Source organism: Cyrtonyx montezumae, unplaced genomic scaffold (genome assembly GCF_038088225.1).
Source record: "Cyrtonyx montezumae isolate F1298 unplaced genomic scaffold, pur_monq_1.0 scaffold_2, whole genome shotgun sequence".
Classification (NCBI taxonomy): Eukaryota; Metazoa; Chordata; class Aves; order Galliformes; family Odontophoridae; genus Cyrtonyx; species Cyrtonyx montezumae.
This window is the reverse complement of record NW_027071936.1, coordinates 60,704,751-60,724,031: the sequence shown is the minus strand read 5'-3', so window position 1 is coordinate 60,724,031 and position 19,281 is coordinate 60,704,751. Positions and strand designations below refer to the sequence as shown.

Here is a 19,281-nt window from a genome sequence, read left to right as displayed (position 1 = left end):
TATTGAATTTGAAACCTAGATAACCATTGACTCTTTCCTCATAATGAGGAAAATACATTTGATTTGGTAGAAGAGGTACTTCACTATGAGGGAAATTTCTTGACACTGCATGGAAGGATGCTGAGAACTAGCAAGTTTGAGGATGCCAACAGATGCCAATAACCAGAAAGCATACCATGCCCATTCAGGAGTTGAAGCATGTATGGGTAAACTGGAAAAATGATGCAACTGAATCGCACAATTTTGTCTCTTGCAGTCAAAATACCGTGCTAACATTGCTCTTAAGTTACTATAAAACTGTTTGGAATAACACTTCTGAGTTCCAAGAGGCACAACATAGAAAAAAAAATACAGAAACTACACAGCTGGAGAAACCAATCAAAGGTGCTGCTGTCACCTACAACCTACTGCCATATTTACTTTAGACAAAAAACAGAGGCAGTTGTACGACTGTATTCCAACACAGACTGTAAAGAGGCAATCAGTGCATAGCTCTGGAACCTGCAGCAGTTCTAAATCATCACTGGCAAAGGCCATTCAAAGGCTAAAAATGATTCAGCACACATCCAACTGCTTGAACAAAACCCAGTCAACACCAGCAGGCATTTAAGAGTTGACAATTTTTACCCAGTATAATTGAAATCTAGCATCTTCAAAATGTAGCAGAACAAATGGATGTATGCAATGCCATAATCTCCCAAGCAAAGAGACACTTAACAGGAGCATTATTGTCTAAGCTTCTCAGAGGGTTTTATTTTTTTGCCAGAAACTAAAGAAGAGTGAAGGAGGAATTAGGCCTCTCAGTCAATTTTTCACAGTGTGCTGAAAATATTTTAGCTGATATTACTTTGACTTGTATAGAATTCTACATTTTCTTGCTCTTAGTTTTAATGCTATTTCTATGTTTATATTTAGCTTGCAGAAGAAATAATGACTGACTCTTTCCCTGCATTTTTAAAATAGAAGCATTTTTCACATGTATTACTGTACAGAAACAGATTTATACTGGCTACACATTATCGTTCTTTAAATACCACACAAAACATAATTATACACAAAGATAATCCCCCCAGAAGAGACAAGTTATCTACATGATAGCTTCTGGTACTGCAGAATTATAGCCCAGATGATACCCATGCTTTATTGAGCCAGATGGGAAACATTACCGTATCAAATGTTATCTATGTCTCAGATACACTACATCCACCATGATATGCACACACAAATCAGAAGCCTTTCTACAGAGATCACCAAAGACATGAATATACTGTGGAAGATGATACTGGAAGTACATGGGATGCTAGGAGAACAAAGGTTTATGATGCAGAACCCTTATTTCTATAGTTTGATATTGAATCAGCGTTATCATCCAGAACATCAGACATCAGTGCTATAGTACTGCTATCAGTGACTTCATGCTGTAGTTGTTGCACTCATAACTAAGAGCATCTTATTGCAGGGTTAACATAATGTAAATTCTTATTACAAAAGCGATCGAACTAAAGTCTTTACACCACACTTACTCAAGTATATTTCTGTCAAAACAAACAAAAAAACAACTGAGGAGTAAGAAAGAGCAAATTGAGAACCGTCTCCAATGCTGTAAATGCAGCTTATTTAAATGCTGAAGCCTAGACTAAAACACATTTCTAAAGACAAAGTAGCAATAAGATTGTAAAAGCTCTAAACACATAAAACGAGATACTATTTTAGTACTATTAGTGCAGTCATAACCAGCATGGAACTCAAGAGCATTGAAACAACTATACTGAAAATAAACATGACAAAAGGAAAATGTATTCAGAATGCCAGAGAAATGTAAGAAATGGCATGCGTGCTCTGACTTTATCAGCATATCAGCACACTCGAGTGATGTTTGTACCTAGTAGAAACTATTACACTAAATTCCTTTGATGCAAAGGTCCAAGAAAATGCATACACTGTCACCTCAAAATGACATTTCTTTTCGATGAAGCCAACGTCAGAGCAGAATTAGCTAAACATGACTTTTTTAGCTTAAATGGCACTAAAATAAACTTTTGGAAAGATGTTTTATATGAACCTTGAACGTGTCTAACTTCCCTCTACCTTCAAGGCACTGCAATAAACATACATCTAAAAAAATAAAAGGTGACAAAACACATTCAAGACAGACCAACACAAATGAAGATCCACACTATCTGCCCATTTGAAGAAATCACTCATGTCACTAGGTCAGTATATGAAAACATGCTTACAAAATTGAATTCATAACAGTGCAATTTCTAAAGTAGCCAAAGACTTCACATTTGACTCAGCATCAGCTCTGTCAGAACCTTCAATGAACTGTGGAGGAAGGAGATAGAAGAAGAAGGATGCCCTAGTAGAGGTGAGCTGCTATACAAATCTGAAGTACCTAGCTGAATTTCTGGTTGTGATGGAATCTAAACTTTCAGAAAAAAATAAATTAAACTGGTAGCGTCACAGATTAAACTGTAACATAACAAGACCTGGAATGAAATGCCTGACAGTCAGGAGCTTCACAACAGTTTTGATTGCCTGATTCTCAGCCTGCCTTGCTCAGTGTGCACGTGTGGGTATGCTAAGGATGTAAAACCTACCGGAACTATGTTAAGGGATGTAAGTATGTAGCATCCCGTCTACACTGCCCATAAGCCACAAAGTAGCCCAAAACTACACTTGAGTTTTAAATAACTCAGTTTGTTCCTTCACTCCAGAATACAGCCCAGAAGAAATACACTCAGTGTGGATTCACATATAAAATCTCTCCAAGTAGAGACGCTATATATTATTGGAACTAAAACCAGACAGGTTATTCAAATTGCAGAACTGATAGTAACACACAGCTTCTAATAAACAACCATGCAATCCTCTATCGTGCATTCAATATCAGAAGACACTGACAGACTTAAATATACTCAATATTTTAAGTTTCCTATGGCTCTTCTTTGAACACATTAACATTCAACATACCCACGTTAGTTTCTTTTTCTAATAACATTTCTGCTTTCCAAACTAAAGGCTACCATGCACTTTGATAAGTTGAATTACTTTATTTCTTTGCTTGTTTGGACAAGCTGGTAAAATTATTTTTCCTAGAGAGAAATAGGAATGCTTATTTTTTTTCTCTCTCAGCTGCTCTAAGGAGATAAAGAATTTTACTCATCTCCAGCATAACTATTTGATACTCAAAGGAAGGAAATATCCCCGAAGCCCATTGCTTTATACTTTTTAGTTTAAAGATATAAACATGTTCTGAAGTATAGAAGTGTAAATTCATTAGTAACAGTTCTCTTTGATGCAGAAGACCGGAGGGAAAAATCTTAATACAGAATATCTAACACTAGTACTGAAGTTCACATCTCAAACCAAATCAGGGCATACAGTTATATCCAATCTTTAGAGTTATGATGCCTCTCTCTTTCTAAAAGAGCTTTGTGCCTTCCAAACTCTGTCAAGACTTGCTCTTCCTTTAAAAGGTGAGAGGCTGACCAGGTATTTTAAGGGAGGCTTGAAATCAGAAATGTGTTTTTATGAATGCAATAAATATATTTAATATGAAAACTTTTGATTAGCAACATAATAAAAGAGTATCCCAATGTGGACAGGACTAATATATTTATTAAAAGTATTCAAGTCATAAAGCTAAATAACTTTTCTATGTAGCCACAAGACCATCAGACAACAGGAAAAAATAGCTAGTCTATGGATTAATTACAAAGCAATTTGGATGAAGAATTAACTGTTAATACTTATATTGTCAGACACTCAGGTTCTCATACAGTAGCAAATGGACACATTCAATGTTTCAGCAGGCAACTACAGTATCAAATGCATCCCTCTTCAGTGAGGTACTACATTACATGATACATATATTACATAACACTTATTTGTGACAAAGGTTTTAGTTATGCAACACATTGAAGAGGGAGGAATCAAATGAGGAAGAAGTGCACAGGTTTTTTTTCTGTCTTCATTTACATGCAGCATGGCAACTGCTAGACTTATGAGAAAACTAGAACACTTCATCAGTTAAAATACGTAGTATGGTATGTAAATGACACTAATCTTAAAATTTTAATTTAAATTTGAAAAGGCTGACTTACTGGATGCTTGGATGAAAGCCTGCCAGTCACAGTTCCTGTCTGATTCCATGTAGGACAAATAAATCCCTGTAGTCAAATAAAAATAACCACCCCCACCAGCCCCAAGAAAGAGAGTGATTACATACATCGAAAAAAGACATTCCTCTAGTTTAGTTAATGTAAACTTCATAAAAACTCAAATTAGGATTACAAATTTAAAGATACTTCATAATTATATGCCCATTAATGTTGCTGAACTGGAAATACTGCAATCATTTCACAACTTTATGATTTATTTTAAATACCATGTTTTACATTTGTATTTTAATATATATTATTACCTTTCTCATGCACGTTTGTAGTCCATCCACATAGGTTGATTTTATCTTACGGACCTAAATCACACAAGTGTTAGATTAATGCTCATTCATAAGAGCTCCTGGAGAGCAGCCCTGCAGAGAGGGACGTGGGGGTCCTGCACACTTGCAGCCCAAAGTGCCAACTATATCCTGGGCTGCATTAAAAAAGGGGTGGCCAGCAGGGAGAGGGAGGGGATTGTCCTCCTCTGCTCAGCTCTTGTGAGGCCACATTTGGTGTACTGCATCCAGGCCTGGGGCCCCTAGCACAAGAAAGATGCAGAGCTCTTGGAATGGGTCCAGAGGAGGTACACTAAAATGATCAGAAGGCTGGAGCACCTCTCTTATAATGTTGAGGGAACTGGGCTTGTTGAGCTTGGAGAAGGCTCCAGGGAGACCTCACCGTGGGCTTCCAATACTTGAAGGGAGCGTATCAACAGGAGAGGGAACAACTCTTTACACAGGTCGATATGATTTTAAAATGAAACTGGAGATTTAGGTTAGACGTTGGGAGGAAATTTTTCACTCAGAGTGGTGACACACTGGAACAGGTTGCTCAGAGAGGTGGTGGATGCCCCATCTCTGGAGGCATTCAAGGCAAGGCTGGATGTGGCTCTGGGCAGCCTGCTCTAGTGGTTGTCAGCTCTGCCCACGGCAGGGGGTTGAAATTAGATGATCGTTGAGGTCCATTTCAACCCAACACATTCTATGATTCTATGATGAAAATAAGATTTGCACATCAAAAACCTTAATCTCAACTGCATGACTCTATTTTGTAGACCTTTTTAAAAGACAGTTTTACCCCAGGAAATAATGGAAATATACTCACTATAGACCTACTAAAATAAGTTTGCAAAGTGCTAAGTTATACACTAAAGCCAGGTCTATGAAGATACTAGTGAAAGAGCTACTGGAATTTGTTCCTTTACACCTTACACCTCTCAATTAATAGACTACACAAAAAATGCCTACAAAAATATAAGGGGTTTGGGTTTTTTTTTTTTTTTAATTTATCTACCTTGGAAACTGATGTACTGAATACCCAAACACTAAGCATAAGAACTAATTAGGTAATTCTTGATTTTCAGGAGGTTCTTGTCACCTTGTTTATTCAGCTGCTAATAAGTTACATTTCTTGCTAATTTTGCTTCAGAATTACATCACATGAAAACATCAGCTCACCTGACGGTATTCTAACATAATCTTAGGCAAAGGATGAAGATCTTGCAACTTACTTAGCTGTAAAATAAAGAATCTGAATTACCATTACATTTCTCTGTTAAGTGCTATTATTTAACCATTTTAACTTCACCATTAGGACAATGATTAGTACTTCATATTTAACTGTTATTAAGTAAAATACAGCATGAGTTCTGCTGGAAGAAATTCCCTTGCTAAGATTAAAGAAGATGAAATGTTTCCTGAACTGTTATGTCCTTCAAACAATCATCCCTTTGCATTTCATTTCCCTTCCCATTTCAGAGACAACAAGATATGTAAGACAGGAAACTTTTCCACAAGAACACAGAAAACAAGATATGTGGAGAGATGGGATTGTCTACAGTCCTTTGTCTATGGTTCTGGACAGCATCTAAGAAAAAAAAGAACATGGAAAAGTGCACAATACATATTTATACATGTATAAATGAGTGGATAATAAACGTATTTGTAAGTGTATATTCATATAGCCAAAATGGAACAGCAGAATTCCCATTTGTCCCATAACACAAGTTCCAGGAGACTTCAAGATTAGATTGTAAATTGAAAAAAATAAATAAATAAAAAGAATCAAAGGAGATTGCATACATAGAAATGCAACAAAAAAATTCTTTAATTACACAGTTCATGAAAAAAAATGCAATTCTATCACAATGGAGATTTTCAATTTTTTTTTCTTACTGTCAGGGACAGATTATTTAACAAACTGTCTGTAGTTACGCTGATTTGACATTAGATCCACGTGGAGCCAATACAAGGTACTACAAGATACCATGAATTTCAGATCAGTAAACAACAAAATATTTCCTTTGTACTGAAAGCATACTTGCCAGAAACAAAGTTTTTTCTGACTTAAGCAGTAGAATTCTTGCCTTTCTTGTTCCCTCTTTGTCATTTCTGGCATAAGTAAATCAAGTGTGATTATTGCAACATAAAAATAAATGAAGATTGTAAGTGAAACTGTTATTTGTCCAGTTTCCCTGACATACAACTTAAAAGCTTTTCTAAATAATGCACATCATTTAAAAACCTGATCTCACCACAACTTCTGAGGTGGATGCAACTTGCTGTCTTTCAGTTCTGGGAATTTTCTCACACAGTTTATGCAGTTTTAACTTTTCAAACAGTACCTATGTTAAAACAAACATTTCAGTTTTTCAAGTGTGAAGAAGAACAAAGTTATTAGATTTCTGAACCCCAATCTATAAAAGAGATTCCAAGGAAAATAAATATACTGCAGAAAAGAGAAAAATAACTATAGGAAAGGACTAAAAAGATGTAATCATTACTTTTAACATATTATTTGTAAAAACAGAGCAGTTACTAAAAAAAATGCATTAAATTCATTCAAATATGGATTACCCAAATTGTCAGATTTGGGAAAGATCATTAGAATCTAGGAAAACACTGAAGAATCAGAAGTTGAAAGAACAAATTTATATCCTTTTTAATTCCTCTGCATCATTAACAGTTTACAGAACAAATAGCTCAAATAATAACAGTAGCATAAACATTACTTCTCTGAGTTGACTACTGCTGGTCAAAAGGAATCGTTCTCCAGCAACTTGATGGGCTTCCTCTTCAAGTTCTTTGAGTCTCAACTATAAATTAGTACATCAGAATTATTCCTTCCACATTATTTTCTTCAATATTCTGTTACTTCCTTGATTAATAAGTATACTGGACTACTACTTCAAAAGGGATACCTCACTGTTGGCTATCGACTGGTTTAATGGATTGCCTGCATACCTTCAATCAACACTTCTTTGCAAACTAGGGAGGGAATCTACTGTAGAAAACACCACTAACATTTGTGGGGAAAAAAAATAAAAACAATTTACCCCCAGAATCTCTGATGTTTTTTTCAGTTCTTGTTTGTTCACATGTATTTTGTGAGTTTCCATCACTGCAAATAAAATTATATACTGAGAACATTTACAATTGACAACTTTCATCTTACGTGATACAAAGTGGAAATTCTAACTCACAGAGATGATCACAGGCATGACAAGGATAACAATAGCTACTATAACATTTTACTTTAATATAACAAGCAGCTTCATGAAAATGGTAGAGTCATATTTTGGGCTGAACTGTCATACCTGCCAGAACTTTGATTAATGGAAGCTCTAATGAGCAAAATAATTTCCACAAACCTTGAACCTGTGAAGATATAAATCAACACCAGTATTAGCAAATATTATTCTAAAAACCATATAATAGCATCATTATGTAGATCTGTTTTTCCATTAAGCAGTATTTCACTTACTGTACCATTTATTTTTATAACAACAAGGTTGAATGAAGAATGAAATATTAGTTACTGTGAATTAAAGCATCTAAACACTACATTCAATTATCACATTGTTTCATAAGGAAAGTACAGGAATGGTAATAAAGAAATGTACACACCATTTTTCTACATTATTTTTAGAGTAAAGTCCATTAAAATAAACATTTCCCTTGCACTATATTTTAAACTAGCTTCAAGGAAAAGCTCTAGTATCTCATTACGCAGAGCAGGTTTGGATGAGATGTTAGGAAGAAATTCTCTGCCATGAGCATGGCAGGGGTCTGGAAGAGGATGGCCCACGTCTGGAAATGTTCAAGGCCAGGGTAGATGGGGCCCTCAGCAACCTCATCTAGTGGGAGGTTTCCCTGTCACAGCAGGGATGTTGAAATTAAGTGATTTTTAAGGTCTCTTCCCAACAAAACCTTTCTATGAATCTATACAACTTCCACCAGAACACGAGCATATCCCTAAAGTGATACATTTTCAGACATAATTACAAGGAGAAAACAAAGAAGAACAAAAAAAGTAATCCCAAAATTTCTTGAGATGCATTCTGACTTCACTGAGCACTAATACAACATACAGTAATAGACACGCTTAGTTTCTGAGCTCAATTTCTAAACGTGACTATCAAGATAAATCAGCTATGTTATTTCACCCCATAACTGTTTTTAGATCGTTTATATGGCTTTCAAAAAGTTGTGCTTTTTTAATTTTATCTTTGAATTTTTCCTATTCTTAGAATCTTCACCTAAATATTTAACTCCTGCAGAGGAAACTTCTTCAGCATTTGCTCTGAAGTAAACATTTCAGTCTTCTGAAAACAATGGTAAATTTGATGGATAACATCTTACATAAGGTCCAGCACATATAAATAGGAAAGTTTGACACCTTCTATTTTATTTTCATAAGAAATTCAGATTTGAATGAGAAGCACACCACTTTGTGATAATGCCTCAGAAGTTACAGCTGAGTAACTACTTTTCAACTCTTACCTGTAAGTCATGAGCAAGGCCCATCATTATACTATAAAGTTTTTGCAAATTCACAACCAAGCTTTGGTGCTAATAAAAAAAATAGGAAGACTTAATATTAGTATTAAAATACTCAGAACACTATTTTTAAAGTGATTAAGCTATTAAAATGGAACTTAAGATCTCTAATGGTCGCAACCCAACTCTGAGCTACCAAAAACAAAAATTACAAGCATAGGAGTAAAGATAATAAGCATTCAAGATTCTACTTGTTCCTACTTGTCCATTTTGTACAGACAGTTTGTGATGCTGAACTCAGAATTCTATTATTACTTCAAAAATTGCAAAGAATTTAACTTCTGCTACCAGTACAGTACTGCCCTTCTTCTGTGCCAAATTATTCACTTCCTTCTTCTGCAGGCGTGTTCCACACAGAGTCATACTATCTTATTTGGATGACTACAAGATGATTTTGACGTGCACACAGAAAATACAACCAAAAGTCACATGTTGAACCAACAGAAAACTATTTAAATTATTTTAAGATCTTTCTAAGATACGTTACTTTCAATGTAACTACATGGAAGTTCATTTGCCCAGGCCAACCAAGATGGTGAAAGATCTAGAGGGGAAGACACAGAGTGTCCTCATCACAGACTGCAGCCTCCTCATGAGGAGAGCAGAGGGGCAGATATCGATAATCTCCTCCCTCTGGAGACCAGCTATCCAGAAAGGTAGATGTGAAAATTATTTGCCATAAGGCATTAATAATCCAGGAAGGAACAGCCAGCCTGAGAAAAGTCAGAAAGGGAATATCTACATTATACTCCGTGTGACTACAGAATTTCAGGCAAGCACAGAAATCCAAAATGCAAGATAATTATATTAGACACAGCGCAGTACTGACTGCAGATTCCTGTCAATAACTGGAAAAAAATGACTACAATGCATATCAGATGGAAGACTCAGAGCAGAAAGGAATCTTGGGACTGCTACAATTCTTTAGAAGATAATCAGATCACGTTCAGTGCTTCCTCCTCAATGTCTACATAGTTAGAGACTGACCTAGATTTGGTGAATTTTTGGTGAGCAAACTATTCCAAGATTATTTCTACTAAATTAATACACAGTCAGGGTTCCAAATAAATTTAATATCCATCTCCAAAGTGAGAGCAAGACATCTTTCTGTCAAGAACAGTAGGTAGACTGATTGACAAGACACCAGTAGCTATGAAATCATTTGATGGCTTCTCACTTAAAAAAGCACTGACAGAGCTCCTTGGGCATTTTGCAAGTAATATATACTCAGGTATATCATTCATCCTATGTGTATATTACAAGAGTCTCAATTACTCAGTGCTCATCCAACCATAAAAAAATTTAAAACAAACTACTTACCAAGGAGTTTCTCAAAGCACCTGTATCTGTATTTACTGCTTCCAGTGAATAAGATTTTTCAAAATCCTGTATTAGACATTCAAAAGAGGGAATTGTGTCGCTGGAGTTTATCAGCCACGCTGCAATCCTTGGATCTAACAGGACACTATCAGCAACTACAAAAATAAGTTATTTCTGACAATTAAAGTATTTAAATTACCCCCCAGATAAATACTTCTACAGGGGAGATGGACAGAATTTTAGACACACATCATAAATAGACCTAAAATGATAAAACACCTCCCAGCAACTACTTTTGAGAAAAAGTAACTTACTGTAACTTACACATATATGAATTCACATGAGTACATAATGCTTTGATCTCAAAAATCAGACTCTGCCCTGTAGAACCTTAAGAGTTTATGATGCATTTTCTCTTAAATCCATATAAATACATAGGACTGAATAAACCTAGTGCTGTTTGGTGTCAGATGCACTGTAGTACTACAAAGAAGAGGGGGATGAAGCTAAGAACTAGAATTTTTTGAGATATATCCAAAGATAAATGTATGCACCCTCTTAAGGAACTTCTACATAATTAAGTTCAAACATCAACCCATAGGTACATACTTACATAAATTAAACATCTTCCAGCTATACAATCTTAACAGACTCAATTAGCTGAAAGAAGGCAGCTGATGGCTGTCAGAAAGATATCCAGAGGTTGCAGGAAGGCTGTGTGCAATGAGATGCTGGGCATTCATAAGTTCATGTGAGAACTGCTTAAAACATGCACTGATATTTCTGATAAAATCTGATTTCTACCCAGAACACATGGAAAAAAAAGAATCCAGCTCACAAACACTGTGTGGTAGCAATCAGAGATCCTCTACTAATATATCTATTTATAACGTGCACAGGAGTTTCCAGCTGAATAATGACTAAGAATCAAACACCCCAACCACACACTCTTTCTCAAATAAGATTTTCACTAACAGTCAGCTCAGTAGTAGAGTTACAACCAACAACTCAGTCCTTGGAAGAGCATGACACCCGCAACATTAGGGGGAGTAAGACATGTAACTAAGAGGACAGAAGCAGCCTGAAGGGATGGCAGCAAAACCAGAGTGAGGCTGAGATAAAGTGAACAGAAAAGTTGGTGCAGATAAAAGCAAGCTATTTCCAGATTGTGAAACAGCAGTCAAGATTCAAGTCCTGCATACCTCCTCCACAAACCTCAATGAATCCCAATGTCAAAGCATGCTGTATTTTACTGGCTGAATTAAAGTAATTATGGGTAGTACACGGTAATTTAAGTTTCTCTGGGGAACATGAAACTCCAGGCAATTTAACGTTCTCAGCTATAGACAGGACTGTGTTGAAAGCTCTTGTTTGCACTGGAAGCTATCAGACTTCTCAGTGTTTCAGCAAGTCCTGCTCTAAGAAGAAGTGCGTCACCTCAACATGCTAAGTATCTCTTCAGAAATTCTCCAAGAAGGATATTCTTCTCCATTGTATTGAATTCTATTATTTAACTAACCACTCATGTAGTTGCTTCCACACAGGTTCATAGGTTCATAAGGTTGGAAAGGACCTGCAAGATCATCTAAGTCCAACCATCCTCCTATCACTATCCCTACCCAACTACTAAATCAAATCCCTTAGCACTTCATCTAAACGCTTCTTGAACAGCGCTAGGGATGGTGCCTCAACCACCTCCCTAGGCAGGCCATTCCAGTGCCTGACCATTCTTTCAGAAAAAAAATGTTTCCTCAGGTCTACACACCTCGCAATTTTAAGAGAACACCACAGGCAGGAAGACTATAGGATTAAATCACAGATTAGACAGTTACCTTGTTTCCAGCTAATTTCATTACCATAAACTTGAAGTACTGTCTTCAGGAAATCTTTTGCATTGAAGCAGACAACTGGAACTTTGCAACATAGTACTTGAAACAACACTTGCCTGCACAGAGAAAGTTTATGAACATGCACTATACTTCTATTAGATTTAGTTAATTCATTTAATTTATAGTTTTAATTAGCAACTAATAGTAAACTGAATAACTAATACAAAGCTGTTATTTATTCTAATAAGAATGTAGTATTGCATTTGAATATTAAATCTTCAATTCAGTACCTGAGTCTTCATTCTATACTTAAGCACACTAACAGATGGTTTATCATGCATGCATAAAGAAATATTTGACACTTAAAGTCTTAATCCAAAACAGCAACTTGCATCCCTGTAATACTTTAACGTACCTAAATGAGATCACAGAAGCTTCTGAAGTTACAATTTAAATTGCCTTAACTGCCTACTGTTCACATGCTGCCTAAATCCAGTAAACTACATCACTCTTTTCCACATTTTTTCATTCTTTTCTGAAAGCATCTATAGTTCCTGTATCCATGGCATTTGAAATAGAAGTAGATATAGACTTTACTAAGCAGGTGTGTCATTTTTAGTAAGATTTACTTAAGACAATATAAAAAGATAATTCCTTATAGAGATTTCATGTTGATTTACTTTTTCTTGAAATGAAACCACAGTTCTTAGATGGGTTTAAAATCTTATTTGAATTTTTTTTTTTTTTTTTGTATTTCTGAAGTTAGTGTAGATCCAGTACTGAACAACCTCATTGTTCTTAGAAGGCATAAGCATTTAGAAAATGTCTATAGCTACAGTGCTTATTTAACTACTTTATTCTTGATTTATTTTTACTGTTCAGAGGTATTTCATTAATACTTTAACTCCTAAAATTCAGTTCATTTATTACAATCAATTATTATTGAAAATTATAAAGCATTCTGAAAAAGTTTTATCACATGGCTATTATTGCAGCACATCAGTCTCATTCCTCCCATGATGGGATACTATTTCAAAGTCAGTAAGGAATAAAAACAGATTTTAGTTATGCTGAGTGGAAAACTAAAACGCAACTTGAAAAATGTAGTCCAACTAGAAAAAATGCTTTTGTAATTCGGATGTTACAGTTACTGGACCATAAGAAAATCTCATTCAACATCTCCACAGTCATTTAAAAGTCTACTGGTCACTGTGCTCTGAAATTAAGAAATATTACCAGATGTTAAACAGGATATTTACAATAACCATGTCCTAAGATTACTATGTAAGAAATGAAGTGCAGGAAATAAAGATTAGATACAAAAAAAGAAAAACCATGTGGGAACTTTTTTTGGTACATACTCTGAGCTGTATCACTGTAGGGTGTTCATAAAGCATTTCTAGTTGAATACATGAATATTATATATTCAAATAATACTTAAAAATTGTATTAATACTACTGCAATCCCACCTCATTCTGCAAAGAAACCTCATCATCAATATCATTATTGCCAAAAAAACAAAGCAAAACGGTGCTTTATTCTTACATACTCTTACCGGACAAATTTGTTGTGATCCTTTCCTCCTTGTTCCCAAAGTGAAGAGCATTCAGTTTTCCAGTAAATGAGTTTATCGCTTTGACTAGCAGCACTCCAAGCACAGTCAGTTGAAGAGAAACTGAGAGAGCAACGGTGTTCTGCTCGACTCTTCACTAACACAACAATTCCCTTTACTGACGAGGTTAAGGTCTGTTAAGTATAATTACAGCAGTGTTTCCTCTGATAGATTTTATGCAATACCGTAAAGAAAATTTCCCAAGTATTTTACAATATGAAAACTATTATTTACACCACTGACCCAATAGAGTGCAAATGCTTCATCCTTAAAAAAAAATAAAGAAATAGCATACTGTGACAGTCACAGGAGGAAGAAGAAAAAACATTTAAAGTCTTACTTGATATATGCTAATGAGTGCTTAGCCCAAGTGGCTCCAATTACTTTAGATTTTACTTGCTAACTAATAAAAGGCAGTCAGAAGTATGAAGATGTATCTCATTTTATATCATATTTTGGTAAGCAAGAATACCCAAAACTGTTACAGATTCCATCCTCCCAATGAACATGGGTTTATGTTAACCAGTCAAATGCACAGTTCAAACAGTTCTGCAGAGCTATCCCTAAAAAAAAAAAAACAACAAAAAAACAACACTCCACAATTCACTAACCTGCTCTGAGTTGAGCTGTGATGAACCATCCATAAATACCATAGTAGTTACAAAAGCCACTGCTTCTTTTATATTTGCAATCAGTTCTCTTTTTTCTTCATATCCTAAACTACTGATATCACAAAAATCATTTTCAGAAGATTCTGGTTGCTTGTTAATCCTTTCACGTGAAATGTGGTTCTTAACAAACAACCTTTTTCTCTCTGAACAGTGCGCAGACACCTCTTGCTTTCTTTTAAGGGGAGTAGCTAAATTCCTTTCACCATCCACTATGTTTCTTGCTTCTACTGTAAGGTTTTTTTCTCTACATCCCCATTTAGGAGAGTCTAATTCCTGGTAGAAGTTCAGTATTTTGGTATCTTGACAGCAAAGCATTTCATTGATATGTACCATCCTGACTACCTCACCAGCAGTACTCTTTTCAGAGCCAGCAGATGATTTTAATAAGGCAGCTGTGGAATCACTGATCTCCTGGAAATATCAGAAAATGTTTAGTGAACCAACTATTCAACTTATTAGGAGACACAGAAAGAAACATACATGAGTTAATTCAGATATGCTTTCCAGGAAGTGATGCTCTATAGAAAAAATGTTAGTGATAACATCAAAACAGAGCCAGTTTAAGGGAACTATTATCACATGGGCCAAAAGCACATATATAATTATATATAAATGATTTTATGCTTGTATCCTTAAGTGGAAAAAATACTAGCACAGAAGGACTGAATGTGTAAGAACTATAGACAGACAGCTAATATACTCAAGTGTATTCTCCAGTCAAACTGCAAGAAGTTTTTATTGTCTAACACATAGCAGAATTTGAATGAGGACACTGAAGTAATTAAAAAAACAGAATTAGCAAAAAGTAATTATCTTTTAAAACTTCAAAAATAGGAACAAAACATTTAATTATCAAGTCAGAATAATAGAGTTGAACTATGATTAACCACAAAGCAGCAGCAGCTCCTGGGAAGAACCATCACCTATTAGAAATAATGACAGAGCTGAAAGTAAATAACAGGCTTTCAAAGCCAGAAGATGTAGTTCCTTAATTTATGTAGAATAATCTAGCTAGATGTGGGTGAGTCAAAATTTATCTCTTCAGCATTAAACAAAGGGGTTCCACCATTATATACATTCATCTAGGGGTTAAACCACTCTCATCGTGCCCATTTAGGAGCCAATTAATTTTGCAGTAAACTACCCATCACCAAAAGCCCTGGATGGACTTGCCAAAGTGTGCAATACGTACTATTTAGAGTAAAGAAGGCTGTGAGATTTGCAGCTGGGATAGGGCTTCAGTTTTAATACCTGGAACTCATTTGATCAGCTCAATGAACCTCAACCACAGCCCAAATTGGGACTGTCCCAGTTAGCCAATTTCACTGTTGGACTAGCACATAGAATTGTAAGAGTTAGAAGGGACATCTAAAGGTCATCTCATCCAACTCCCCTGCGATGAGCAGGGACATCCACAGCTAGATCAGGATGCCTAGAGCCTGGCCCAGCCAGGCTTTGAAAGTCTACAGAGACAGGACATCCACCATATCTCTGAGCAACCTGTGACAGTGCCTCACCACCCTCACTGTAAATGACTTCTTTATTGTATGCACTTGCATGCATGTTAAATAGTCAGGGAGATGATTCAACCCAAAATTAAACTTCCTAACTTGAAGACATTTTTCGTGTGAACCAGCTCTCACTTAATGAAATACCTAGCACCCTACAGAAGCATCAGAGATGGGTAGTAAAATAATGTTTTAATCTTCACCCACACAGCTGCTCTAAGGGCATTTAGCATACAGAACGATGTGTTAATTTAGAATAGCTTATGGTGAGGATATAATATCTAATGGTTCTGTTGTAGACCACATGGGAATTATATGGGCCACGCTAGTTATGGATGATGAGAGGATAATAAGCAAAACATAAGCCACTTCACTGCTATGAAAAGCTTTTGCTAGTATTTTGCAAGATATTTTCACATACTAGTGACTATTTGGTCACAGAGGTTTGAGAACATTTTTACACTATATTAACTACCTCAGTTTGGCAACCACATTTATTTCTGATCAACCTGTCAGCAGAGACTGTATAAACAGAGCAAGAGGGGACCAAGACTCTAAGTGCAAAATAAGACTAAAGAGGAAAGTTAACTAAACCACAAGTGTATGCAACGTACTGCAATGCAGTATGTTATGGAAGAATCAGTCAATAACAACTTCAAGTCTTCTATAAAACCAGTGGCTTTTTTTAGTGTATTTATCTTACAACATGCTTGCCTTTTCATTTTCCAGATCTGCATCCTTATCAGCTAGTTTATTTTCCTTTATCTTCTCTTTACCTTTAAAAAGAAAAACTTTTAGAATACAAGTGAATCTGATCAGTGTATATAACTCAGCTTACAGTACATTACCAACTCTGCTCCTGAAGTTAAAATAATTGCTACCACGTTTTCTGTGGCAACTGTTTTCCTCAGACTAACACAATTCACATTTTAAATGGCCTTCCAAGTTCTGAAATATGTACACACAGAAGTATGCTCTGTCTCCCTTAAAAAAAAATGGGTTGGGGAGGGATATTCAACATAGAAAACATTTTCTAGGACATTCAGAAGGCACTTTACTATAATATTAAAAGCATGCACACTGCCATCTTCCAAAACACATTCAATTTTTGTCAAAGTAAAGCTAGGGACATGGACAAGAAAAACCAATAGAGAACGCACCATGCAGCACACAGTTCACACAAAATAACAGAGCTGGAAGGGACCTCCAAGGAATCATCAGCTTCAAACCCCTGCTAAAGCACGTTACTCTGGTAGACATCCAGGTGGGTCTTGAATATCTACAGACAAGGAGACTCCACAACCTCTCTGGACAGCATGTTTGAATGCTCTATCACTCTCACGGTGAAGAAATTCCCCGTATTTGTATGGAACTTCCTGCATTACAGCTTTTGCCTGTTGCCCCTTATCCTGTTGCTTAATGCCTCTGAAAAGAGCCCAGCCCCAAACATTTGACTTCCACACTTAATACTTAGAAACAACGATATTTATACACGGTTTAATGTGTTGTTAGATAGTATTATTCTCAAAACATTTATCTGTTGCATAACATGTCCTAGAAAAAGACTGACCATGCTCCACTGAAAAGCTTTTCTTTTAATCACAGTGCTCAAGCTTGCAAGAGAATGGGTATTTTAAGACCAGACAAGAAGAGAGAGCAAGGAAAACTCAAGACTTAGGAAACTGACAGAAAAGTGAGTCATGACCAGCGTAACAACATAAACCCAGCACTGACAGCCATCCTGTTCTAAGACAGATTCCCAAGTCACAGTAGTTACCAGCCTGGGCTCACCTCTGAACTACCAGTGATACTTCAGCCTAGAGTTCTGAGAGCTTAAGGAAGGCTTTGTAATGTCAGGACTTTGCACAGTGCTGAATGAAAAGGTTAAGATATGCCTTCTTTTCTTCCCTCAACACCACCCAGGAGCCCAAGAAGAGAAGTAGTAAAAAAAACCACTGAAATAAGAGAACAAAGGGTAACAGGAAAGTAGTACTTAAAAATTCAGTGAGCACAGTAAGAGAACTTTCCTGAAATCCGTTGCCTCTGTACTCTGCAACTAGAACTCTTATCTCTAGATCCTTCTACTGCCTAGCAAATCCAAACAAAAAAACAGTCATGAACTAAGTACGTATTCCTTCCCCTTTTAGCTCCAAGTCCATGCAGAATATACTCTGCTGCTGACTTCTGCTACAAAACTTGCATTACAAGCAGTAAGACATTCTGAATCTAACATGCTGCTGTCCAATAACAAAGCATAAAGAAATCGACTTCCTCTCACTGAAACTGTTTGGGTTTTTTTAATTATTAATAACATTTTGTCTAGGCAAACCAGGATCCTGCATTTAAAAGACTAAAAACGCATTTTAAAAGACACCTTCCCCAGAAGAAACTAAACATTCCTTTACAATATTATAGGCATCGTACATGGTATATAATCAGTTATTTATCTCCAGTTAAGTCCCCTAACTGGTACTGGTGGGAAATATCAAGAAAACCAAACGTAAATCTCACTCTTCCACAATAATAATAATTTAACAGTGATAGTAGTGCGACTTTGCATTCAGCGCTCTTAATTGCTTAAAATATCTAGATATTTTTTCTTAACAAGTTCACCCTCCAGAGAAAATGAGGATTATTTTCTCTACTTCAGCACGCAGCATTCAGTGACACACGTAAGCAGCTACACAAGTTTGAATTTCTGCTTTATGTTAGGAATTATCACCAGATGGCAGTAGAAAGCCATCCCAGTCTTCAAATTCCACAAAGCTTGAGTCTAAAAGTACTGATGCACTACTAACATTATCTACCTCGCTCTACCTCTGGAACTTATGTTCACTTCTCCCCCTAGAATTGCAAGGAGTGAGTTGGTAATGGGCATGTTTTGAAGAAAAGACACTAGCCTGGAGAGCTCACAGGGCTTCTTGCAATTCTCACCTCCATTGATCTTCAAGTATCTAGTCCACATTCAAGTTAATGCATACGTTTACAGCATTAGTTAGGAAGTAAATCCAGCAAAATTTAGGCTACCAGCAACCTCCCAGTTCCCTGCACTCACATAGCAATATTTAATCAGGAAAGATGCATCAAATGCTACAGTTAATTCTTTTTCCAAACCAGGAAACCTATACTTCACAGGACCTGAGGTTCAGTGTTGTGTACATGCATTTCAGGAAAAGAGACACTTGAGAAAGCCAAAACTTACTCACTCTGATTATTTTTTCTGCTATGCTGAACTCCTGTAGGAATAGACTGCAAAGCTGACATAATCCTCTGAGCAGTATCAGATAAAGGCACTTCAGAAACCTCACATCCTATGTAAGATGCGTAATGTTCCAT

The 19,281-nt window shown here is 36.1% G+C and overlaps 1 protein-coding gene across 1 annotated transcript in view; it reads right to left on the bottom strand.

The window, feature by feature from the left end:
- Positions 1–19,281, bottom strand: part of POLN (DNA polymerase nu) — a 78,427-nt gene extending 59,146 nt beyond the window's left edge. Inside the window, exons 1-14 of the mRNA XM_065735857.1 lie at positions 19,152–19,281; positions 16,660–16,721; positions 14,378–14,848; positions 13,710–13,900; positions 12,157–12,269; positions 10,325–10,479; positions 8,948–9,016; positions 7,762–7,822; positions 7,501–7,565; positions 7,177–7,260; positions 6,700–6,789; positions 5,624–5,680; positions 4,427–4,480; positions 4,107–4,172 (exon numbers count right to left, since the gene is read on the bottom strand). Of these exons, the coding sequence (XP_065591929.1) occupies positions 4,107–4,172; positions 4,427–4,480; positions 5,624–5,680; positions 6,700–6,789; positions 7,177–7,260; positions 7,501–7,565; positions 7,762–7,822; positions 8,948–9,016; positions 10,325–10,479; positions 12,157–12,269; positions 13,710–13,900; positions 14,378–14,848; positions 16,660–16,721; positions 19,152–19,281 (1,668 nt within the window). The remainder of the gene's footprint in view (positions 1–4,106; positions 4,173–4,426; positions 4,481–5,623; positions 5,681–6,699; positions 6,790–7,176; positions 7,261–7,500; positions 7,566–7,761; positions 7,823–8,947; positions 9,017–10,324; positions 10,480–12,156; positions 12,270–13,709; positions 13,901–14,377; positions 14,849–16,659; positions 16,722–19,151) is intronic.